General features: G+C 46.2%; 1 protein-coding gene across 1 annotated transcript in view; it reads right to left on the reverse strand.

Moving 5' to 3' along the window:
* ALDH7A1 (aldehyde dehydrogenase 7 family member A1) overlaps nucleotides 1-26,596 on the reverse strand; it is a 102,164-nt gene extending 75,568 nt beyond the window's left edge. Inside the window, exons 1-5 of the mRNA XM_069753838.1 lie at nucleotides 26,317-26,596; nucleotides 16,478-16,531; nucleotides 9,250-9,315; nucleotides 8,420-8,500; nucleotides 7,246-7,369 (exon numbers count right to left, since the gene is read on the reverse strand). Of these exons, the coding sequence (XP_069609939.1) occupies nucleotides 7,246-7,369; nucleotides 8,420-8,500; nucleotides 9,250-9,315; nucleotides 16,478-16,531; nucleotides 26,317-26,508 (517 nt within the window). The 5' untranslated portion in view covers nucleotides 26,509-26,596. The remainder of the gene's footprint in view (nucleotides 1-7,245; nucleotides 7,370-8,419; nucleotides 8,501-9,249; nucleotides 9,316-16,477; nucleotides 16,532-26,316) is intronic.
* Nucleotides 26,597-27,105: the final 509 nt, after the last annotated feature.

The following is a 27,105-nucleotide window of genomic DNA, read 5'->3' on the forward strand; positions in this document are numbered from 1 at the left end:
AAAACGGTAAGGTCTTTAAGGTCAAAATAGACTGGGTCATGAAGGGGTTAAAAAGATGAGAGGCCTGTAATTGACACAAAAGGTAGACCACAACTATGAGAGTCAAAATGAGAAAACAAATCCAGAAAATCATCGTCTGATTTGGCAAGATTATTTTGCAAATTATGGTGGAAAAGTATTTGGTCATTAACAAAAGTTCATCTCAATATTTTGTTATACATCATTTGTTGGCAATGACAGGCCAAATGTTTTCTGTTCGGCTATGTGCAAACGCTGCAGATTCGTGCGCGGATTTTTCCGCACAGATTTTGAAAAATCCGCAGGTAAAACGGACTGCATTATACCTGCGGATTACCCGCGGATTTCACCTGCAGTCTTACACCTGCGGATTCCTATTGAGGAGCAGGTGTAAAACGCTGCGGAATCTGCACAAAGAATTGACATGCTGTGGAAAATACAATGCAGCGTTTCCACACGGTATTTTCTGCACCATGGGCACAGTGGATTTGGTTTTCCAAAGGTTTACATGGTACTGTAAACCTGATGGAAAACTGCTGCCAAGCCGCAGTGGCCAATCCACTGTAGATCCGCAGGTAAATCCGCAACGTGTGCACATACTTTAAGTCTTTCAAAGGTTTTCTATGGGGTTGAGATCTAAAGTCTGGCTAGGCCACTCCAGGAATTTCATATGCTTCTTACGAAGCCACTCCTTCATTACCCTGGCAGTGTGCTTTGGATCATTATCATGCTGAAAGACCCATCCACGTTTCATCTTCAATGCCCTTGCTGATGGAAGGAGGTTTGCACTCAAAATCTCACAATACATGGCCCCATTCTTTCATGTGCACAGATCGTTCGTCCTGGTCCCCTTGCAGAGGAACAGCCCCAAAGCATGATGTTGCCACCCCCATGCTTCACAGTAGGTTTGGTGTTTGGATGCAACTCAGCATTCTGTCTCTTCCAAACATGACGAGTTTTGTTTCTATGAAACAGTTCTACTTCAGTTTTTAGGTGACCAACTACTTATTTTCCACCATAATTTGCAAAATAAATAAATATTGCCAAATCAGACAAGGTGATTTTCTGGATTGGTTCTCTCAATTTTGACTCTCACAGGTGGTCTATCTAGGATGTCAATTACAGGCCTCATCTTTTTAAGTGGGAGAACTTGCACAATTGGTGGCTGACTAAATACTTTTTCCCCACTGTATAATGGAACAAAAGGAAAATAACCAGTCCATATAACACAAGGGCTCAGGCATTTAAATGTGAGTCTTTTGCTTTAAGACTCAAGCAGGGTCAAAGCAGCACATATGGTTTCCTCACCTTGCTAAACCCACAGACAAAGGGAGACAGCTCCAACTGCGTTAATCAGACAATCCAAAACCTGGACTCCAGGTAAGTGAGCAGCCAATCCTACCCAGCTCTTTCAGATGCTCATAAAACCTGGACCCATAGTCTGGGCTAATAAAAACAGGATTTTTGGTTGCTTACTGTAAAATCTGTTTCTCGGAGCCTCCACTGGGGGACACAGGAACCATGGGTGTATGCTGCTGCCACTAGGAGGCTGACACTATGCACAAAAAAGTTAGCTCCTCCTCTGCAGTGTACACCCCACGACTGGCATTATACTCTTCAGTTAGTGAGAAAGCAGTAGGAGAAAAACAGTAAGGTTGAAACATAACCACAAACATGAGAACTGTAAACAAGATAACAGTCAGAATACAGAACAGCGAAAACTAACATGGGAGGGAGCTGTGTCCCCAATGGAGGCTCCAAGAAACAGGGAAACCTCCCTGAGAGGCTCAAAAGGGGCACCCCTCAGAACGTCCAGTACAAGATTTAAATCCCATGAATCCACCGGGGCCCTGTACGGAGGGACAGCATGGGCTACTCCTTGAAGAAAGGTCTTAACCTGTGGCCGAGAAGATAACGTCTTCTGAAAAAGGATGGAGAGTGCAGAAACCTGGCCCTTTAGGGAACTAAGAGCAAGGCCCGAATCCAGTCCTGCCTGCAGAAAGTCCAAAATGGAATGCAGGGAAAAGGACATGGGTGAAACTTTGTTGGACTCACACCAACGGAAGTAAGACTTCCAGGTACGATAGTAGATCCTGGAAGACGAAGGCTTCCTAGCCTGGATAATAGTGTGGATCACCCGGTCCAAAAAGCCGGACGCTCTTAGAACTGCGGTCTCAACAGCCACGCCGTTAAACTGAGCGACAGAGAATTCGGGTGGCAGATCGGACCCTGAGACAGCAGATTGGATCTGTCTGGAAGGCGCCAGGGGGCATCCGCGAGAAGGTTGACGATCTCCGCAAACCAAGATCTCCTGGGCCAATCTGGGGAGATGAGTGACCGGCACCCCTTCCGCCTTGATCTTTTTCAACACCTTGGGAAGCAAGGGAAGGGGTGGGAACAGATAGGGGAGCGCAAACTGCGACCAAGGAATGGCCAGAGCAGCGACGCCCGCTGCGAGAGGGTCGCGCGATCTGGAGACGAATCGAGGAACCTTCCTGTTCATTCGGGATGCCATGAGGTCCACATTCAGAGTCCCCCATCGAAGGCAAATCTGATGGAAGACCTCCTGATGCAAGGATCATTTCCCTGCCGCGAGACCCTCGCGGCTGAGGAAGTCAGCGGCCCAATTGTCCACGACGGGGACATGCACCGCGGATATCACCGGAACCGTATCTTGGATACCTCGACAAGGGCCAAGGAACTCCAAGTCCCCCCCTGATGGTTGACATAAGCCACAGCTGTGGCGTTGTCCATCTGGATTCAGATTGGAAGGCCCCTGAGAATCCTTTCCCAGTGACGAAGGGACAGAAAATTGGCCCGAATCTCGAGGACATTGACCAACGGTCCTGAACAGTCAGGTGGCGAAACACCGCACCCCAGCCAAGCAGGCTGGCATCCGTCGTCACTACTTGCCAGCGAACTGGAAGGAAGGACCTGCCCTGGGAGATGAGAGGTGACGTCAGCCACCAGTTGAGAGACCGTTAGACCCGGAGAGAGAGTCGGATCTGATGATTCAGGGAGAAGACAGACCTGTCCCACTGAGACAGAATGGGTTGCTGAAGAGGTCGTGAATGAAATTGGGCAAAGGGAATCGCTTCCAATGATGCTACCATCCTCCCCAGAACCTTCATGTCCGATTGGAAGGAGGGAGGCCGAGGACCCTGGAGCAAGCGTATGTCCCGACGAAGGATGAATTTTTTGTCCTTGGGAACGAAGACTTTGGTCTGATGAGTGTCGAAGAGCATGCCCAGAAAGACGATGCGCTGAGAAGGAATAAGGCAGGACTTCTTCCGGTTGACCAGCCACCCAAAGCGGGCTAGGGTGTCGAGAACGATGGCCAGACTTTCGTGAGCCTGAGAAAAGGACGAAGCCTTGATGAGGATGTCGTCGAGGTATGGAAACAGAACCAGGCCTCTGACCCTCAAGATGGCCATCAGCGCTGCCATGATCTTCGTGAAAACCCTGGGAGCGGTTGCGAGACCGAACGGCGGCCGACGAACTGAAAGTGTTCCTGGAGCACTGCAAAGTGCAGGAATCTGTGATGTCCTGGGAATATCGGAACATGGAGGTAGGCGTCCTGAATATCTATGGATCACAGAAAATCCTGAGCCTCCATTGAAGCAATTACTGAACGAAGGGATTCCATCCTGAAGTGATTCAGACGAACTCTCCTGTTCAGCAATTTGAGATCCAGAATGAAACTAACCTTGCCATCTTTTTTCGGCACCACAAAAAGGTTTGAATAGAAACCTGTGAACCGTTCTTTTTCAGGGACGGGAACGATCACCCCGGCTTTGAGGAGAGAAGCGATGGCTGCGAAGAAACCCCCAATAAGAGCGGGGTCTCGTGGAGGTCGGGATTCGAAGAAACGATCCGGAGGTCGTGAAACAAACTATTTTGTATCCCGAGGATACAACTTCCCTGACCCATGCATCCTCTACTGAGGAGATCCAGACTTCCCTGAAGAGGAGACGGCCGCCCAGCCTGGGTAGAGGACTGGGGTCTTGTCGCGAGTCATGCGGAGGTGGATCTTCCGGTCCTGGACCTGGAAGATCTACCCTGGGAGTAGTGGGGATGCCAGGAAGGAGTGGGTCTAAAGGATACCGACTTCTCTTGACGTGCCTATGGCCTCTGTTGCTATTGGTAAAAGGAGTTGGACGCCGCAAAGCGACGAAAAGGTCGAAAGGACCGAAATTGCAGTCTACGAGGTTTGGACTGGGGAAGAAGAACTTGTGCCCCCGGTGGCATCCTTAATGATTTGGTCTAGCTTAGAACCAAAAAGTGGTGAACCCTGAAAAGGCAGGCTGGTAAGGGACTTTTTAGAAGACAAATCCGCCTGCCAGGCCTTGAGCCAAATGGTCTGACGGATGGCAACAGCATTGCTGGACGCCTGAACCGCACAAGACGCGGCGTCCAGGGAGGCGGTGACCAGGTATTCACTTGCATGAGGAATCTGGTCTGCAAGCTCCACCAGCTGTCTGGGTGGAGCCCCGTCCAGGATGCCCCGACGGAGCTGTTTGTCCCATTTGGATATGGATTTTGAAACCCAAGTGGAAGCAAAGGCCGGGCATAGAGTAGCTGCAGCCGCTTCAAAGGCCGATTTCGCAAAGGATTCTATAACCCTATCGTTAGAATCCTTTAGAGATGCTCCACCGCGCAGTGGGAGGACCGTGTTGGTGGATAGCCTAGAGACTGGAGGATCCACCGAGGGAGAGACAGTCCAATTTGCGGTAATATCTGGAGAAAAAGGATACAAAACGCCAATGTGCTTTCCCCTCTGAAAACGTCTGGTCATGATCTCCTCGAATTCAGGACGCGGAGCGAAAAACTTGGAAGGTGGTCTAGGAGGCTCTGAACCATATCCCTCATGCTAGCGATTTGGTTAGAATCCAGCTCCGAAATATCCTCCGAAGGCGCATCAGAGAATGCCTCGCCTGACTCAGGAGGAGGACCGGGAGGAAGCCGCCCACAAAGAAGGACCGTGTGGTGAGATGGCAAGATGGAGCGGGAAGAGGACTCACCAGTGTTCCTGTCGACCTTTTGCGGCTTGAAATGGAAGGCTCGGACGGAGGCTCCTGTGACCCGCTGGCTACTGCAGGGGTCTTCAGAGGTAATCGATTCAGCACGGACACCAGAGTTTGAGACACCCATGTTAGCTCGGCCACCGATTGTGACAGAGGGGAAGCCCAGCCTGGGGTGGGGGTATCACTCTCGGGCGGATCGGCCGGGGGATCCTGGGCGGTGGGAACAATTGGCTGCAGGCCTGACAGAGTGGAGAGGACTGACCTGAGGGAAGTTTGCAGTTACAAGACGAACATGCAAAGTACTTGACTAAGGCAGAAGAGGAAGAAGTAGGAGGAAGAGAGCGGCCTCCCTTAGAGGTAGACATTTTGACGGGTCCCTGAAGAAAACGCCAGAGGGTTAGGGGACAGGAGGGCAGAGGGGAGCGTCAGTCTGCAGTGCAGAGCTACTCACGGCAGACGAAAACGGAATCCAGGTGAAGGAAGTTGTCCGGCTTGCAGGTGGACCTCCGGGGAAGTCTTTAGACAGGGAGGCGATATGATCCACTGCCGCTCTGCAAGGTGGTGGAGCGACGATGTGTGGCACCAGCAAAGTGGGGGAGGGCAGTCTGCTGAGCACCCAGGAGTACCAAGATGGCGCTGGCTGGCGGAGAATGCGAGGAGAAGGTTGTCGGGCAGGAGAAAAGCCCGCCCGAGCAAACCAGAAGTGGCGGAGTCGCGGCGCCGGAAGTAGGCCCTGGCCGATGCCGGAACCTAAATTAGAGGCCGCCGCCGCCGAAGAAGAGAACCGAGGCGCCGGAGCACTGCGCCGCAGGGACTAAGCAGCGCGGCAGCCTGCTAAGGCCGGCGCGCAGACACAGGACGCATTGCGGCCGCCGAGCAGTGCGGCCACAGGGGGAAGCGGCGCGGCAGCCTGTCAGGCTGTCGCGTTGTAAGTGAAGACCCCGCGACCACCGAGCAGTGCGGTTGCAGGGGGAGCACTGCGGCCGCCGAAGAGGGAGACAGAACCAGCGTGCCTAGCCGGCCTTCCACAGCTAGGAGGGAGAGCGGCCTGAAAGGCCATCGCGCGATGAGATTCTGCCCGTGTGGCTGCCCCTGGGTTCCCTAATAAAAATGAAGGTAAAAATCGTGCGTTTCCAAAGGTACCTCTTCTCTCCCACACTGCGAGTGATAAGGGAATGGGAGGGGAAAATACTCACCTAAACATCCCACGCAGTTACTAACCTGAGGGGAATGAGACGTCCAAGGAGCTGTGATGGACGTCCTCGTCTCCTCTAACCGACAGGCTGTGGTAGGTGAGTGGGTGGGGGACGGAGCTAGTTCCAGACTTCTAAGGACGCTTGTGTGCTAGGATCATGGTCCTGCTGAGGGATCTATGAGGATATGGGGTGGCAGTACACGCCGTACTCATAGTCCACAGAGTGGGACTACAGGTGTGACTGTTCACCCTGTATCCCTCCAGAGAACCTAAAAGAAAAACGACGCACATTGAGGTAGATAAAGGTCTAATGAAAGACCCGTGTCCACCTCCTACTGACACCAAGCTAAACTGAAGAGTATAATGCCAGTCGGTGGGATGTACACTGCAGAGGAGGAGCTAACTTTTTTGTGCATAGTGTCAGCCTCCTAGTGGCAGCAGCATACACCCATGGTTCCTGTGTCCCCCAACGAGAGGCGATAGAGAAAACACCTCTCTGCACTATATATGCCAGAGCCTGCTTCTCCGGGTCCTACATCACCAAGGCATGGCACCTCAGGGACACATACCTCCCATCCACCTTACAACATGTACACTTGCCTCCCAGACAACACTCTCAGCCCTGCGCCTCTCACTGGGTCTCATGACAATGTCACGTGGCCACTGATCTGCTGCAATGCCAGGTGAACACTTTTTGTCCGGTAAACAAAATAATTTTTTTTTTAAATTCATCTTGCTACTTGAGCCACTTGATAAAGGGACATGTCCAGTAGTGAATCACTTCTTTAAGTAAAGCAAGTTTTCCAGCTATAACGTGGCAGTTATGAAGTGCACGTGAGCCCTACCATAAGTGCTTTCCACGCTTCTGCCATATAGGACATGAAAAATATAGGGCACATCCCCATGGAGGAAGCGGTTTGGCAGCACAAAGTCTTCATGTGCAACCATACGGTGCTCCACTCTTCACATTATATATATTTTGATATATTGCCCCTTAGAAGCACTTACTTTCAGATGGTAAAATAGGTCCACCAATAATACGGGACAGGCCGACAGCATAATCACATATATCAACGTATTCTTGGACTTCACCAATACCTTCCACCAAAATCTTTCCCATTTCCAAGGATTCCTGAAAAAAATATTTGCCTACATGAAAAATAGCAGATAACAATAGTGAGACACCAGAATAGATTTTTAAAATCGTTTTAGGGACTAAAATTCAAACACCTTCAAGTTTGTTACATGCTGAAGAAGGTGCTGCATCTAAGTAAATTGGACACCAGAAGCAGAAGACGGTCAAGTCTATGGAGTGGTGCCTAGCAAAAAATATAGGTGACACTGCATTCACCACAGCACCCTTGGTCAGCTAATGGGCTGGGATATCAGGAGTCAGAGCGGATATTTTTAGTCCATCTAAAACGATAGGTCATCAATATTATAGTGCCAAAAATCCATTAAAGATATACAGTATTGCAGACAATTAAAATATCATCCACCTATGCCTAATTTGAGAGAGGCGTGCCCAAATCATACTGAAGCTAAATGGAGAACCATAATACAAGCAACTTCAGGTTCAAATCCAGTATAAAAGCAATAGTGCAGCATTCCTGACACAGATTAGGTCATAATTAGTATCACATGAAGGCCATAGGCGGAATCATCACGCAACTGCTTTTCTAGTGACAGCCAGGCATACAAATTGGCCCTGATACAACCTCTAGTCTGATATTTTCACTATTAGGCTATGTGCACACGTTCAGGTTTTTTCACTTTTTTTGCGGTAAAAACGCTATAAAAACTCATTAAAAACGCATACATTATGCATCCTATCATTTAGAATGCATTCTGCATGTTTTGTGCACATGATGCGTTTTTTTCACACAAAAAACGCATCGCGGTAAAAAAAAAAAAAAAGCAGCATGTTCATTAATTTAGCGGATTTTCTGCGTTTTTCCCACTATTCTATGCATTTGGGAAAAAAAAAAACGCATAAAAAAAGTGATAAAAACGCATGCGGATTTCTGGCAGAAATGTCCGGTTTTTGTCAGGAAAATTTCTGCAAGAAATCCTGACGTGTGCACATACCCTTAGGATACATGTGGAGTCTGTACAACCCCATAACCAAGAATTTTCCTCCACGTCAAGTCATTCATATATGCACTTTAGACAAATTCTGTACCAAATGTCCTAAAACTTTGATCTTCTTTCGTAGAGCATCGCCAATTTGGCGTACTATTTCCCCACGCTTGGGAGCAGGAACCTAGGGAAAATAGAAAGAATAAAATCTATTATTACATTAGTTAGTATTATTGGAAAAAAGGAAAAACGTAGAAAGAAGTTAAAACAATAATATTTCACAAGCATCAGTACATTTTAGATTGTTAAGAGGCTTTTACTTGGGGCCTCTAGGCAATCAGTTGGGTCAGGAATTGTAGTCATAATAAGAGTGTAAAAAATGCTCTCCTATTAGACTAGCATGAAACAGTCTGAAAATTATAGATTCATTTAATACATAAACGGCAATTAACGTATGCAGAAATGCGAGTTTGACCCGCTTTTCATGCAGAGCTTGACAGTATTTTGCATTTATTTAAGCCACAGCCAATAATAAAAACATTTAGGCCAGGGATAAACACGTCCTATCACAACTAATGATTTCATACGGTGTCACATTGTCATAGTTGTAGTATTTTACAAAGTCACAAATGTTTTCAAATGTATTCGAATTTCTGCTGCTGGTCGCAAAACACGTGCCAGAGACTTTAGCGCAAGTAGATTGTAACTGGTCTCCAGTTTGTCCGCTTTTGCGCTATAACTACTCGCAGGACAGTTATCCCCCAGAGAATCACCGGTATTGATAAATCGCCCCTATATTTTCACATACTGAAAAAATAATCTCTGGTGGAGCCTCCTAATAAAGGCTTTAACGTTGATGTGCCCAAGGCCTTTTCTGATAGGGGTCTCCCTTACAATGGTTTCTAACAAGCAGAGCTTCTTTTTGCTACTCACGTCTGCCCAAATCTTCCAAGCTTCTTTTGCTTTTGTGACCGTTTCATTATATTCCTCAAGAGTGGCCTGAAATAATAAAGTATACAACAGCTATAACTTAGGATGACTTAGAACTAAAATGCAACTATTGGTAAAGGTGGTCAACTAAGGGCAAGTCCTATGCATGTATGCCTGTCCAACGACAAAGAAAAAGGGACTAGAAAGGTGACATGATTTATTAAGCACGATATTTACTATAATGCACACAAGAAACGAATACATTATTGTCAGTCTATGTTTACACATAAGTATACATTTCAATTTACGGAACACGGACAAAGAAGAAATCAAGAGCTGTATACCTTTTTCCACTGATGTGGTTAAAAAGGAATTGGTCAGCACAATCAGCTAAGCCGTCTATATGGGCATGTAGGTCATAGGAAGCTGAATAAAATTATATCTCGATATCTACGATTTAATTTAACGTATTATTTCAGAGAAATCAATGCTGTTCATGTAAATGAGCTGTTCAGCACTATGGGCCAAACATTGGCCTGCATGAGAATCTGCCTCCAGTGTTTTTTTTGTTTTTTGTGTTTTTTTAACCTCTTTCTGACCTCGGACGGGATAGTACGTCCGAGGTCAGAACCCCCGCTTTGTTGCCGGCTCCGGCGGTGAGCCCGCATCAAAGCTGGGACATGTCAGCTGTTTTGAACAGCTGACATGTGCCCGCAATAGCGGCGGGTGAAATCGCGATTCACCCGCCACTATTAACTAGTTAAATGCCGCCGTCAAACGCTGACAGTAGTATTTAACCGGCGCTTCCGGCCATCAATGAGTGCATCGCTGACCCCCGCCACATGTTCGGGGGTCAGCGATGCAAGAGAACGGTAACCATAGAGGTCCTTGAGACCTCTATGGTTCCTGATGCCGGCCTGCTGTGAGCGCCCCCCTGTAGTCGGCGCTCATAGCACACCTGCAATTCAGCTACATAGCAGCGATCTGATGATCGCTGCTATGTAGCTGAGCCGATCGAGTTGTGCCAGCCTCTAGCCTCCCATGGAGGCTATTGAAGCATGGCAAAAGTTAAAAAAAAAAAAAAAAAAAGTGAAAAAAAATAAAAGATATAAAAGTTTAAATCGCCCCATTCAAAATAAATCAATAATAAAAAAATAAAAAAAATCGAACATACACATATTTGGTATCGCCGTGTTCAGAATCGCCCGATCAAAAAAAAAAAAAAAAAAAAAAAAAGAAGGATTAACCTGATCACTAAACGGCGTTGCGAGAAAAAAAAAATTGAAACGCCAGAATTACGTTTTTTTTGTTGCCGCGACATTGCATTAAAATGCAATAACGGGCGATCAAAAGAAAGTATCTGCACCAAAATGGCATCATTAAAAACGCCAGCTCAGCATGCAAAAAATAAGCCCTCACCTGACCCCAGATCACGAAAAATGGAGACGCTACGGGTATCGGAAAATGGCACAATTTTTTTTTTAGCAAAGTTTTGAATTTTTTTTTTCACCACTTAGATAAAAGAACCTAGGCATGTTTGGTGTCTATGAACTCGGAATGACCTAGAGAATCACAATGGCAGGTCAGTTTTAGCATTTACTGAACCTAGTAAAAAAGCCAAACAAAAAACAAGTGTGGGATTGCACTTTTTTTGCAATTTCACCGCACTTGGAATTTTTCCCCCGGTTTTTAGTACACGACATGCTAAAACCAATGATGTCATTCAAAAGTACAACTTGTTTCGCAAAAAATAAGCCCTCACATGGCCAAATTGATGGAAAAATAAAAAAATGTTATGGCTCTGGGAAGGAGGGGAACGAAAAACGAACACGGAAAAACGGAAAATCCCAAGGTCATGAAGGGGTTAAAGGAACAATACCAGTGTGAGACATGTAATGACTGACAGTATGCTCTCAATCACACACACAGATCTACTGTGAGATCAGAGCCAAAACACAGCACAGCAGAAGTGAAGTTTGCCTCACTACAAAACATTTGTAGCTGCAGTCACCTCCTAGTGCTTCAGCTTCTATCTCACAGGCAGCCAGTGTGGGGGGAAGGGCAGTACAGCAGAGCTGACAGCTTTGTGAGAAGACAACTGAAAATGTGCTGGTCTTGTTTGCAATGAGACAAGGTTCAACTCGGCTTTACTGTTTTGGTTATAAATCAGGGAGAACTCTGCAGCAGAGCTGATAGCACTATGAGGACAAGTGGTGCTGCTGCAAGTGATTGGAATCAGACAAAGCTCACTTCTGCTGTACTGTGCCAGTTCGGATCTCACGGCAGAGCGGTGTGTGATTATGAGAGCAGAGGGTCAGTCATTACACTGGAAATGCCCCTTTTCATTTATAATGAGCTATGGGAGGCAGATTATCAGGGAGATCAGTTTCCGGCCCATAGATCTTAGCTCATTTACATACAGGGTGGAGCGCGGTAATTTGCTTTTTTGCACTGCATGCTGTGGCGGCACTGTCGGTCGAAGAGAGGGGAGAGTGGGTGTGGCTTACAGTGGCTGATGGGAGATTTGTATTCCTCTGCCTTTCAGTTCACCGGATTCTTCATGATGAACTGAATTTTCACCCGTATAAAATGTGCGTGGTCCAACATTTGTCAGCATGGGACTATTTGACACGGCGGACCTCTTGTGAAGACATGTTAGCAACGATACCCCGTGACGCAATTGTGTTTTTTTTCTGATGAGGCACATTTTCACCTCAGTGGGTGTGTAAACAAACAAAATATGCGTTACTGGAGTGAAACAAACCCCAGAGAAGTTCACGAGAGACCTCTGCATTCGGACCGCGTCACTGTGTGGTGCGCCATATCACGAGTAGGCATCATTGGTCCTTACTTTTTTCAGGATAATGGTCGTGCCATAACTGTGAACTCCGAACGGTACTTGTCTATGATACAGGATTATTTTCAGCCGGCTCTTGAGGCAATGGAACTAGAGGATACATGGTTCCAACAGGATGGTGCCACTGCACACACAGCGAGGGTTACCATGAATTGTTTGAGGCAAATGTTTCCTGGACGGCTTATCTCTTTGAGGGGAGATGTGAACTGGCCAGCACGCTCACCAGATTTAGCCCCATGCGATTTTTTCCTTTGGGGTTACCTGAAGTCTAAGGTGTATATCAACCGTCCCAACACCTTGGAAGACCTAAGGAACAATATTGAAGCTGAAATTGGCAGAATACCAGTGGACATGCTTGTTAGAGTTCATGAAAACTTCAGAAAACGTATGCAGCAGTGTGTGGATAGCGAAGGTCGACATTTGTCAGATACACTATTTAAAACCATGTAATTTAAAAATTCCATTACTGTTCAGTATAATTAAAATATAAAATAAATTTTTCTAATGATCATAATTTTTTTATTTCATTCCCAAATCAGCAAATTACCGGGCTCCACCCTGTACAAGATAAATGTGGATCTCTCTGGAATAAGACATCAGATTTTTTTTCTTTTTTTGCAATTTCACCGCACTTGGAATTTTTTCCCCGGTTTTTAGTACACGACATGCTAAAACCAATGATGTCATTCAAAAGTACAACTTGTTTCGCAAAAAATAAGCCCTCACATGGCCAAATTGATGGAAAAATAAAAAAATGTTATGGCTCTGGGAAGGAGGGGAGCGAAAAACGAACACGGAAAAACGGAAAATCCCAAGGTCATGAAGGGGTTAAAGGAACAATACCAGTGTGAGACATGTAATGACTGACAGTATGCTCTCAATCACACACACAGATCTACTGTGAGATCAGAGCCAAAACACAGCACAGCAGAAGTGAAGTTTGCCTCACTACAAAACATTTGTAGCTGCAGTCACCTCCTAGTGCTTCAGCTTCTATCTCACAGGCAGCCAGTGTGGGGGGAAGGGCAGTACAGCAGAGCTGACAGCTTTGTGAGAAGACAACTGAAAATGTGCTGGTCTTGTTTGCAATGAGACAAGGTTCAACTCGGCTTTACTGTTTTGGTTATAAATCAGGGAGAACTCTGCAGCAGAGCTGATAGCACTATGAGGACAAGTGGTGCTGCTGCAAGTGATTGGAATCAGACAAAGCTCACTTCTGCTGTACTGTGCCAGTTCGGATCTCACGGCAGAGCGGTGTGTGATTATGAGAGCAGAGGGTCAGTCATTACACTGGAAATGCCCCTTTTCATTTATAATGAGCTATGGGAGGCAGATTATCAGGGAGATCAGTTTCCGGCCCATAGATCTTAGCTCATTTACATACAAGATAAATGTGGATCTCTCTGGAATAAGACATCAGATTGAATAGAATAATATTTTGTTATCTGCAATTTCCTATGACCTAAATGTCCATATAGACAGATTTAAGAAGGTTGATCTTATTGACAGATTCCCTTTAAGAATGGTGTATGAAATGTCATTGCAAGAAAGATAGCATTATCATCATCAACTCAGATAGTAAAAGGGGCTGTACAGAAGCTACTGAGGCATAACTGTCTCTAACAAGGTCTTATGACTAGATGTAAACTTCAAAAAAGATTTTTTAAAAAGCAAGACTGTGGGCCAATTGCACTTAACACATTACATGCATGTCACTCTGCAAGTACAAAAGAAAAAAAAGTTGGTCTACAGTCCCCTGTATACATTAGGCTAATGTTGGCCAATCTCTCCGATGTCGATAGGGCTCTGCTGACATTATTCCATTGTGTATGGTGACGCCTGCCAACTTATTGATGGGAAGAGGTCAATCGGGCACGTTACATTTCGGACAGCCGATCAAGTTACCCAGAGGAAAAAAGCCACCACTGGACATGTCTGGCAATGGCTTTTTCATAGAGAACATAGAAGTGATTGGCCCGAGCTAGCACTCCTGTGTATGTGCAACCTATAAGAGAATAGGAGGAGGCAAAGTCCAGAGAGTTTTTGTTTAGAAAAATATCAAAACTTTATTACAGAAAAGCAATAATAAAAAGGAAGGTAAAGAAAAAAAAAAAAATGGAACAGTAAATGGTGATGGCACAGGATGTCGCAATGCTGTAATTCCACAATTAAGTAAAGGGTACAGGCAAGAGTTAAGATCTATTATATGCATGTACAACATATACAAAACACTACAAATCACCAATGTCCCAAAGATATGGCTGGCACTTCACAATACATGATAACCCTATTTGGTCTAACCCTAACAAGGAGCCGAAACTAAGAGATCCAGAATTGAATACAATTCAAAAAATCTTTATTGTACAGAAATAAATACGGTAATAGTGCAAATAAGTGCACAAGCACCCTAACATAAGGTGGGAGGCTGAATAATAATGTATGATATAAATACAGCATAAGTAAGAAACTGCAGAGTAGTAAATATATTCCTATAAGTTGCCTGGTGAACTACTAGCTGCCTAAGCATGCATAGAGTACAACAATATTGCATATACAAGTGTAACTAGACACAAAAATCATATCTACCTGCAGCAGACGCAGCCTCCCACCTCACCCCAACGCACGTTTCGCAACCAGCTTCTTCCGGGGGCAAAACTTATAGGATTATATTTACTACTCTGCAGTTTGTCTTACTTATGCTGTATTTATATCATACATTATTATTCAGCCTCCCACCTTATGTTAGGGTGCTTGTGCACTTATTTGCACTATTTATTTCTGTACAATAAAGCTTTTTTGAATTTTATTCAATTCTGAAACTCTTCGTTTCAGCTCCTTGTTAGGGTTAGACCGAATAGGGTTATCATATACAAAACACGTAGTGTCCACAGAGAAGAGATATCTACAGCAAAGTAAGAAATCTCACAAATGTCAGGCAAACTACACGTTCAACTAATCTCCAATGTAAAGTAACTAAGAGTTTGCAGGTGGTACAAAGACAAAGTCAATCTTGTGCAAAAATAAGAAAAAGGAAAGCCATATGCAAAAGTAGGATAGAGGAGAAAAGATGCATCATAAAAAAGGTCATCTTAGCCATAGTAACCCATGTGAAAGTGCGCAAAAACTAGAAACCCCAACGCGCGTTTCACATGGGCTTCCACGGGGGGGCTGTTAATATAATTAAATGTGTATGACCATCATAGGATTTTAAAGGGAATAAAGGGAACTTGTCACATCCAGAAACACTATTTACCTGCAGATTAACCCTAAATTTACAAGTAAATAGTGCAAAAATGCTACCTAGCCACTGTACTGAAAGCCATTGTAAGAAAATGCTGCTTGCCTCCATTCAGTAGGGTTGTGCAGAGAGCAGTTACTGACACAGCTCACTATACAGAGAGCGGGCTGTAATCACTCCATTACACAGCGACTGAGAGCCTGCTGTGCACACACGCTGTATAACAGTCACTCACTGAATGGAGGAGGAATTACAGCGAGCTCACTGTATGGTGGTCACTAAGGCTACGTTCACATTAGCGTCGCGTCGCTGTTGCGTCGGCGACGCACGGAAAAACATGCGCGTTTTGCGACGCGTGCGTCGTTTTTTGCCGAAATCGGACGCAAGAAAAATGCAACTTGTAGCGTTTTCTTGCGTCCGACGCTAGCGTCTAAAACGACGCACGTGTCGGAAAACGCGTGCAAAAAGACGCACGCGTCCCCTATGTTAAACATAGGGGCGCGTCGCCGCTGCGTCGCCGACGCAACAGCGACGCGACGCTAATGTGAACGTAGCCCAACAGCTCCGTGCAACACCCTGATGCCTGGAAGTGAGCGGCTGCAGGGACAATAAGCGGCTGCATCAGTAAGCTGACTACACAGGATTCAAATGCCACTTACCTTCAGATTACCACTAGAACTACAAGTACATAACATTTCTGGATGGGACAGGTTCCCTTAATGGGGCATTTCAGTCTACATAAACCATTACCTATTCACTGTCCTGAACTGTTAGATCAGTACGAGTAACTGTTCATTTTCCTCCTCTTTTGCACAAGGCCGCCATCAGGAGAACTAGGTCGTACGTGCACCCCGAGAGTAAATGGTGAAGGTACGAGCGTACAGTGGATAGGTGATCATCTATGCAGACAGGATTACTCCTGAAATACTGCTATTAAACAGTAGACATTAATTGTAAGAATTATATTACTGAACTGTATATTTTCCTTAAGTGTCTTTTTTAGGCTAACCGGGTCATCATTAAGTATACCCACCACCAATATATAGTACTGATGGACTCGCCATACAAAGCGGTATACAAAATGTACAGCATTACCAACCCATAAACACTGATTAAGACCACTTCATCTACATTACCTGTCTAACTCTGGCAATTGGCAAATTGCTAGCAGGACAATAGGATGTCACAACCTGGGAAAAACACGTAAAAAAAAAAAAATTAAATTATGTAGAGAACAATACAGGCATAAAATTTGATTATCATCATCCATACTGGAGAACAATGTACAGCATGAAGATTCCTCAGTGACCATAACATGGGCCATGTAGGAATTTGCTCAGGAAAAAAACTCAAAACTTTCACCATTATTAATTCTGGTATAAAATACGGTATTGTGGGTACAAATATTTGTTGGTTCCACTGACCAGGCGCATATGGCCAAAAATGATGTCCAATGAGCCCACGGTGACTAATTACAATCAACAGCCCCGTCAGCGGGGAAATCACACTCTGCTGCGCAAATCAATGAGTCCCTGGAAACCATCAGCCTGCTTTCGGATGATATCTGAGTGCAGTCTCCATCTTCTCCCAGTGCGCTCAGATTCATTGAAACATTTAAAATGTCCGAATCTCATGGATGAGAGAATCTACCGCGATCGTCAACTGCCCTAAGACCTCGGTCGTTTGTCGCGTTCGATTGCCATTAGGGGATTTCCACATTCACACTTTTACCCCTTCACAACCTTAGACGTATCCATACGAGGCTTCTGCTCCATTCATCTTTTAACCTCCATCTTTCAAATTACATCTTTTTAATTACTTTGAATTAGACTGAATTGGACTGGAAGGTAACAGAATACCAAACCACTACAATGTTTCAGTTTCTTTTCTCTTTCACCCCCATACGACTTTCCTTCTTACAATGTCCTGCAAACCCTCCACCTAGCAAAAAACTAGTCGTATCTCCCTCAATACTCCCCAGCCATCTCACCTTCTCCTCAGAACTCTTCCACCACAAACAATCCTTTTTCACCAGACAAACACGGCCACATCATGTCCTATCCTGCTCCCACCTACTAAAGCTCTGTCTTCTACTCCTCGTCTCTGGTGATGTATCCCCAAATCCCGGCCCTCATCAACACATACCCACACTCAATTCTAACCCCCTGCCACGACCTCTGCACGTTTTCCCTACCATGATAATCTCATACCCATTCATCCAGCCCCCGGTCCCCCTACTTGGAGCACTATGGAACGCACGCTCCGTCTGCAACAAACTGCCAATTATCAATGACCTCTTCATCACCAATAAACTCTCCTTCCTCGGCATCACTGAACCCTGGCTCACCCACTCTGACTCAGCCTCAACAGCTGCGCTTTCCTATGGCGGATTCCACCTCTCTCACACCCTTCGCCCCAGCAACAAACGTGGTGGAGGAGTTGGCTTGCTCCTGTCTGACACCTACTCCTTTACTCCAATCCCGCTATCACCCTCCGCTACTCTTCCCTCGTACGAGGTGCACTCTGTCCGCATCTATTCCCCCTCCAACTGGCTGTCATCTACCGCCTCCTCCCCCCCCCCCCCCCCAGAACTAGCCATCTTCACCTTTTTCGGCCACGTCACCACCTGGCTACTTCATTTCCCCTCTGCTGACATCCACACTATCATGGGTGACTTCAATATCCCCATTGACACTTCCACCCCAGCTGCCTCTAAACTTTTATCGCTGACCACCTCCTTTGGTCTCACTCAATGGTCCTTTGACGCCACTCACAACAGGTGGCCACAAGCTGGACTTCTTTCACGCTTGCGTCAGTACAGGTCCGTCGCTAAGCGTCGGCGCAACGTACCGACACACGTTATGAAAATTATTCACGGCGTGGGCAGGAGGAGGCGGAGTTCCGGCTGTGCATGCGCGGTAGAAAATGGCGGATGCGACGTATGAAAAAACATTACATTGGACATTTTTTCGTGCCGACGGTCTGCCAAAACACGACGGATCCAGTGTACGACGGACACACGTCGCGATCCTTCGGCAATACAAGTCTATGGGGAAAAAAAACAAAAACGCATCCTGCGGGCACATTTGCAGGATCCGATTTTTTTCCCAAAACGACGGATTGCGACGTACGTCAAACGACGCAAGTGTGAAAGAAGCCTAATCTCACTAACTCGCCCCTCCCTCTGTCTGACCACAACCTACTGACATTCTCTTCCCTCTCCTTGTGTACAACCCCCACTCCACAAACTCACTCTCGCCGAAATCTCAAACACTTCAACTTACAATCACTCTCTCGGAGTACCTTCTCCCTCTTACAGACATAGCCTCCCTTCATGACACAGATGCTGACTGCCACTTTTTATAACAACAGCAACACTCAATTTAGCAGCCCCCTCATGCATAGCAAAACTCATACACTCAACAGGCAGCTCTGGCTGACCAAAGAACGGAGATGGGCTTCCAGGATCACTGAGCGGAGATGGAAGCGATCTCGCTCCGCCGACCACTTCACTGCATACAAGCAGTCCCTCGACAGCTTCAAGTCCAGGCTCACTGCCGCAAAACAAACTTACTTCTCATCTCTCATATCCTCCCTATCTCACAACAGCTTTTCAACACTTTCAATGCTCTACTCCGTCCCCCCTGCACCTCTCCCTCCCCTCTCATTTCTGCCGAACACTTTGCCTCTTTCTTTAAACAGAAGATCGATACGATCAGAGAAAGCTTTGGCCCGCAGCGCCCAATGACCCTCTTAGCTGCTAAGCCCTGTTCCTCCAAATCCAGCTTCTCCACCATGACAGAAGATCACACCTCACCACTTGCACGCTTGACCCGCTACTGTCCCACCTCATCCCTAACCCTGCCACAGTCTTCATCCCAACCCACCTCTTCAACCTCTCACTCACAACAGGTGTCTTCTCCTCATCCTTCAAGCATGCCTAGATCACACCCATCCTCAAAAAGCCCTCCCTCAACCCTTCCTCTGTGTCTAGCTATCGCCCGATATCTCTTCTCCCTTATGCCTCCAAATTACTGGAACAACACATCCATCTTGAACTGTCCTCCCACCTCTCCTCCTGCTCCATCTTTGACCGGTTACAATCTGGCTTCCGACCCCATCACCCCGACCCCATCACTCAACTGAAACTGCCCTAACTAAAGTCACCAATGACCTCTTAACTGCCAAGGGCGACACTACTGTCCTTCTCCTGGACCGGTCTTCTGCCTTTGACACTGTGGACCACTCCCTTCTGCTACAGATCCTCTCATCTCTTGGCATCACAGACTTGGCCCTATCGTCATATCTGACAGACCAAACATTCAGTGTCTTCCTCCCCCACGCCACCTCCTCATCTAGCCCCTTGTCTGTCGGTGTTCCTCAAGGCTCTGTTCTAGGACCCCTACTCTTCTCCATCTACACCTTCGGCCTGGGATAGCTCATAGAATCCCACAGTGTGCAGTACCATCTCTACGCCAATGACACGCAGATCTACCTATCCGGACCTGACCTTCCCTCCTTACTTACCAAAATTCCACACTGTCTGCTATCTCGGCCTTCTTTTCTGCTCGCTCTCTAAAACTGAACATGGACAAAACAGAATTCATCATTTACACCCCCTCCCCCCCCCCCCATCTCACTCTACCCCTCCACCCAACCTATCCATCAGTGTTAATGGCTGCTCACTTTCCCCAGTCACACACACCCGATGCCTCAGGGTGATCCTCGACTCTGCCCTCTCAAGCCACACATCCAAGCCCTTGCCTCCTCCTGCCGTCTTAAAGTCAAAAATATTTCCTGGATCCGCGCATTCCTTGACCGCGACACCACAAAAACACTAGGTCATGCCCTCATCTCCCACCTTGACTACTGCAACCTCCTACTCTCTGGCCTCCGCTCTAGCACCACTCCAATCCATCCTACACTCTGCTGCCCGACTAATCTATCTGTCTCCCCGCTAATCCCCAGCCTCTCCCCTATGCCAAGCCCTTCACTGGCTTCCTATCGCCCATAGACTCCAGTTCAAAACCCTTACGACATATAAAGCCATCCACGACCTGTCTCCTCCATACATCTGTGACATGGTCTCCCGTTTTTACCTACGCGCAACCTTCGACCCTCTCAAGATCTCCTTCCCTTCTCCTCTCTCATCTGTTCTTCCCATAACCGCATCCAAGACTTCTCCGGTGCTTCCCCCATACTCTGGAACTCTCTACCCCAACACATCAGACTCTCGCCTACCATAGAAACCTTCAAAAAGAACCTGACGACCTCTTCTGACAATCCTACAGCCTGCAGTGATCCTCAACCTACTGAACTGCCGCACAAACAGCTCTACCCTCTCCTAGCATATCCTCATCCATCCCCTACAGACTGTGAGCCCTCATAGGCAGGGTCCTCTCTCCTTATGTACCTGTTAGTGCCTTGTTTTTTGCTCATGTTTAATGTATTTGTCTATATTTGCCCCCTTTTCACATGTAAAGCGCCATGGAATAAATGGCGCTATAAAAATGCATAATAAAATGCAGATGTAATGTAAACAAGTGGGAAATCTTATTAACTATTTTGTGTGACATAACTCTCTGGATTGAAGGGAATATGAATATGTAAGTTTAAAAATTGCAGCATTTTCACAAATAAACAAGTCATATTGAACAAGTTTTACCACTATCGTGAAGTACAATCTTTCACGAGAAGATCTCAGAATCAGTGGGATACGTTGAAGCGTTCCAGAGCTATAACCCCATAAAGTGCCAGTGGTCAGAATTGTAAAATTTGGTCAGTTCAGGAAGGTGAAAACAGGCTTTGGTGAAAAGGTTAATGGTCCACACACTCACGACAGTGAGTTTTTGCAGAGCTTGGTCTGCAGAAAATCAGAGACATGTCCAATTTTGATCCGAGTGTCAGATTAAAAATAAATAAATAAATAAAAAAAAAAAAAAATCAATAAATAAAAGCTATGGGCCCATGAAAAAGACTGCACTCAGATGTAATAGTGTGCGTACCGATTTTTACAGACTGTCACATGGGGGTGAGGTGGAGAAACTTTTTTTCCCCTCCACGTACAAGAAAACCTGATGACGCCAAGAATGCACTCTGATCAAAATAACCAGTCTGGTTTTATCATATGTGATGTGTGAATGAGGCTTTAGGGTATGTGCACACGCTGCGGATCCGCTGCGGATTGGCCGCTGTAGATTCGCAGCAGTTTTCCATAAGTTTACATTACCATGTAAACCTATGGAAAACAAAATCCGCAGTGCACATGCTGCGGAAAAAAAACGCTCGGAAACGTAGCGTTTATTCCGCAGCATGTTCATTCTTTGTGCGGATACCGCACCGGTTTACACCTGCTCCATAATAGGAATCCGCAGGTGAAATCCGCATAAAAACCGCAAAAAAAAATGCGGTAAATCCGCAGTGCGGTTTACCTGTGGATTTACCAAAATCAGTCTGGAAAAATCTGCAGAGTAATCCGCAGCGTGTGATGATTTTTCTTTCAGTCTGACCAGCTGTGAGGAGAAAAAAAAAAAATCCACACAACTTGCGTATAGCATACGATTTTCACGGATACATTTCTAAGATTAACCTAGGAAACTTTCTGATCATGTACATTTGTTAATGAAGCACGCCCATGAATATTCTCCCTGCAGCCGGCCTACACTGGGAGATGGTGACTGATCTGTGACTTCCGGTCAGACAAATCACCCAGACATCCACCTCAGGCAAAACCCTTCAGGGTATGTGCACACGTCCGGATTTTTTCCTGACAAAATCCTGAGAATTCTGCCAGAAGTCCGTGTGCTTTTTTCGCGCGGATTTCTCGCGGAATTTGCGCGTTTTTGATGCGTTTTTTGCGCGGATTTTTCCGGAATGTCCATTTTGATAGAAAATCCGCAAAAAGATAGAGCATGTCTGCATTTTTTGCGGTATGCGGTTTTTTTTTTGCGGAAAAAAACGCTAACATATGCACAAAAAATGCGGAATGCATTCTAAATGATAGGATAATAATATAATAATAATTTTTATTTATATAGCGCCAACATATTCCGCAGCGCTTTACAAATTATAGAGGGGACTTGTACAGACAATAGACATTACAGCATAACAGAAATATAGTTCAATACAGATACCAGGAGGAGTGAGGGCCCTGCTCGCAAGCTTACAAACTATGGGGAAAAGGGAAGACACGAGAGGTGGATGGTAACAATTGCTTTAGTTATTAGGACCAGCCATAGTGTAAGGCTCAGGTGTTCATGTAAAGCTGCATGAACCAGTTACCTGCCTAAGTATGTAGCAGTACAGACACAGAGGGCTATTAACTGCATAAAGTGTATGAGAACATGATGCGAGGAACCTTTTTTTTTTTTTTTTAAATAGGCCACACAGGGATCGTTAGGTTAATGCATTGAGGCGGTAGGCCAGTCTGAACAAATGAGTTTTTAGGGTACGCTTAAAACTGTGGGGATTGGGGATTAATCGTATTAACCTAGGTAGTGAATTCCAAAGAATCGGCGCAGCACGTGTAAAGTCTTGGAGACGGGAGTGGGAGGTTCTGATTATTGAGGATGCTAACCTGAGGTCATTAGCGGAGCGGAGGGCACGGGTAGGGTGGTAGACTGAGACCAGATAGGAGATGTAGGGTGGTGCTGAGCCATGGAGTGCTTTGTGGATGAGGGTAGTAGTTTTGTACTGGATTCTGGAGTGGATGGGTAGCCAGTGTAATGACTGGCACAGGGTAGAGGCATCGGTGTAACGGTTGGTGAGGAATATGATCCTGGCTGCAGCATTCAGGACAGATTCAGGATGCATAAGGTTAGCGTTTTTTTAGCTGATTTATAGCGTTTTTATGGCGAAATTCCGCAAAAAAAACGCTAAAAATCCGGACGTGTGCACATACCCTCAGAAAAACACTCCTGAAGTGACAAAATAGGATTCAGGAAAAGAAAATGCCAAAGTGCATTTTGCCTGAAAAAACTGGCATAGTTGCCTGAGATTAATAGGTGTCCTGAATCCTACAGAGCTAAATAACAGTTTTTAGTTTCACCTGGAGCTAAAATGTAACATTAAATTAACAATTTAATGATGACTCTGAAATAGTGAGGTCAAGAAATCATTTATTAACCTTCTATCTGACAGCTCAGCAAAATAATTATACAAAAAAAAAAAAAATTTATTCTAATGGACAATAGAGTGACATTGGCAATGAGGAATGAAGGACACAAACGTGCCATTTCAGGATAGATTATATATATATATATATATATATATATATATATATATACCGTATATATATATATCCATTGAATCCATGGTGCTGTATGGAGGATAGATAGATTTATTATCAGACGGCCCTCAGTAACTGAGAGCGTAAAGCCCACAGCATACGGATGGTATAAAACATGAAAAATAAGAATTTTGATTCTCCTAATGTAACCCACGTATCAGGAGATATAGAGGATACCTGGGTATATTTGCTGTACCGGATTACCCTTTCAGTTTAGACTTCAGGTACTAACATTTCTAGAAGCCGTCACTATGAACCAACTTTTGTATTTTTCAATTGACAGAGCATTAGGAGGGCTTGAGTTTTACCAAATGAGAGCAAGTTTTAAAATGGCGCCATTTAATTTCCCACTTAATGAACTGACGATATTTTTGGGAGGCAAGGTTACTTATGTCAGGGCGTCATTGGAGCACAAAGTAGACACATGGGACCTTCAGTAGGCCCCAGGCTGCCATGACAGCCAATGCACATCTTTTTCAAAGAAAACAATGTTTCATTAGTCAGCATGTAGTGCATTGCGCACACGGAAATATGTTTGTGAACGCTGTCAGCACAGAATGACAGCTGCCACCACGCACAGGAGCTCAGTGCACCCTTGGGGTGACTAAACATTAATTACACTTTCTCACTAGTTTTCCACATATATGGTCGCCCTTCTCTGGTTCTATAAAGCCAGAGGGGTCAATAAAAATAAAAAAAGGGAGGGGTGGTGATGATAGAGGAAAAGTACAGTATGTGGGAAGGCAAATTAAATGCTTGGCCACACCATGGGTGCACTGAGCGCCTGTTTTAGGCTTGAACAGTCCTGACAGAGGCCTGGTAAATGGCCACTTGTGGTCTGCGTTCATAGTAATCGTAGAAGCCAAAACATGACTTGAACAGGTCTCTTGTAGAAGATCCTTGTGACAAGTATATGGTCTTAAAGGGAACCTCTCACACCCAAAATGGAAGATGAGCTAAGCCCACCGGCATCAGGGGCTTATCTACAGCATTCTGGAATGCTGTAGATAAGCCCCTGATGTAACCTGAAAGATGAGGAAAAAAAGGTTAGATTATACTCACCCAGGGGCGGTCCCGCTGCGGTCCGGGGCCTCCCATCTTCATAGGATGATGTCCTCTTCTGGTCTTCACGCTGCGGCTCCGGCACAGGCGTACTTTGTCCTGTTAAAGGGAACCTGTCACCCCGAAAATCGCGGGTGAGGTAAGCCCACCGGCATCAGGGGCTTATCTGCAGCATTCTGTAATACTGTAGATAAGCCCCCGATGTTACCTGAAAAAGGAGAAAAAGAGGTTATATTATACTCACCCAGGGGGGGTCCCGCTGCTGGTCAGGTCGGATGGGCGTCTCCGGTCCGCTGCGGCACCTCCCATCTTCTTTCCATGATGTCCTCTTCTGATCTTCAGCCACGGCTCCGGCGCAGGCGTACTTTGCTCTGCCCTGTTGAGGGCAAAGTACTGCAGTGCGCAGGCGCCGAGCCTCTGACCTTTCCGGTGCCTGCGCACTGCAGTACTATCCTCTGCCCTCAAGAGGGCAGAGCAAAGTACGCCTGCGCCGGAGCCGTGGCTGAAGATCAGAAGAGGACGTCTTGTAATGAAGATTGGAGGCGCCGCAGCGGACCGGAGACGCCCATCCGACCTGACCAGCAGCGGGACCGCCCCTGGGTGAGCATAATATAACGTCTATTTCTCCTTTTTCAGGTAACATCGGGGGCTTATCTACAGTATTACAGAATGCTGCAGATAAGCCCCTGATGCCGCTGGGCTTACCTCACCCGCGATTTTCGGGGTGACAGGTTCCCTTTATGGGCAAAGCAAAGTACTGCAGTGCGCAGGCAGCGGGAAAGGTCAGAGAGGCCCAGCACCTGCGCACTGCAGTACTTTGCTCTGCCCTCAACAGGACAAAGTACGCCTGTGCCGGAGCCGCAGCGTGAAGACCAGAAGAGGACGTCATCGTAAGAAGATGGGAGGCCCCGGACCGCGACGCCCATCGGACCGGGAACGCCACCCCGGTGAGTAGAATCTCACCTCTTTTTCTCATCTTTCAGGATGCATTGGGGGCTTATCTACAGCATTACAGAATGCTGTAGATAAGCCCCTGATGCCAGTGGGCTTACCTCATCTTCCATTTTGGGGGTGACAGGTTCCCTTTAAAGGGACTCTGTCACCTGAATTTGGAGGGAACAATTTTCAGCCATAGGGGCGGGGTTTTCGGGTGTTTGATTCACCCTTTCTTTACCTGCTGGCTGCATATGTACTCCCAAACACCCAAAAACCCCGCCCCCATCGCTGAAAATTGTTCCCTCCAAATTCAGGTGACAGGTTCCCTTTAAAGATTCTTGGATGGTCCCAAGCTCCGAAAGAAGAAGGCTGGGGCTGCACAACAGATGCTCAGGAAAGTTACACCATCAAAACCGTCTCTGCAACTTGCTGTCGTGCGACTATTTAAGAGCGGCGATTTTTGCAAATTGCAGCTAAGGCACAGACCACAGTCGCACGTGACTCACATTGAAGTCTATGGCATAGGAGTCGCGTGCAACTTGGAAACGTCATTGGCGACTGCGTAATAACGCGACTCTACGGACCATCACTAGATGAAGTGTCGCTAGTGTGAGGCTCTGTTCACATTGGTGTCACACACACACACCCTGCCAGCACTTGCACCCTCACTCCTGTGGCAGCAGCACCTACCTCTCCTTTTCCTCCCCAGACACCATTGTACACCCCGTCGTTCTCCTCCTGCAGGCCCAGCTCTGTCAGCCATGCATACTGCGGCTGGGAGATTAGCAGAGTAGACATGGCCGAGATCTGTCTACAGCAGGAAGAAAAGATTTTCCTCTTGAGCACAAAATGTCTGGCTAGTGGGAAGGCTGAGAGCAGCATGGTGGAGTCCGGCTGAGGAGGCGGCCGGCTATGAGAGCTGTGTAAGAGGAGCCTCCTCCGGCGCTGAGAGCCCGGATTGGTGAGAGGCGGCTCTGCCCCCAGCACACAGCTCCGGCGCTGCAGCTCTGCTCAGTGTGACGAGGTCTCCGCTTCCTGCTCTTTCCCCTTTAGTGAACGTTTATTATCATCGTCTCCTTTTCTTCTCACTTTTCAAAACTGCTGAGGAGCAAAAAGTGTCTAAACCCGGAGCAGTATGTGGAGCACAAGTTACCACAATTCCAGCCCAGTTATATTTCTACAGCCCTAGCGAACAGTCTGTAGTGCTTTAACCCCTTCACGACCTTGCATGTTTCCTTCCCTTCTTCCCATAGCTTTTTTTTTTTCTGCCAATATTGTTTTTGTGAGAAGAATTGTACTTGTGAATGACACCATTGATCATACTATATGATGTACTAGAAAATGTGAGCAAAATTCTTAGTGCGGTGAAATTACAAAAAAGTGCAATTCCACAATTTTTATTTTTTAAATTTATCATGTTCACTTTTATGGTGCTGATGAGATTTGTGACACGCTTCCAGCCGACACATGTCAAAGCCC

The sequence above is a fragment of the Ranitomeya imitator genome, chromosome 1 (genome assembly GCF_032444005.1).
Source record: "Ranitomeya imitator isolate aRanImi1 chromosome 1, aRanImi1.pri, whole genome shotgun sequence".
Lineage (NCBI taxonomy): Eukaryota > Metazoa > Chordata > Amphibia > Anura > Dendrobatidae > Ranitomeya > Ranitomeya imitator.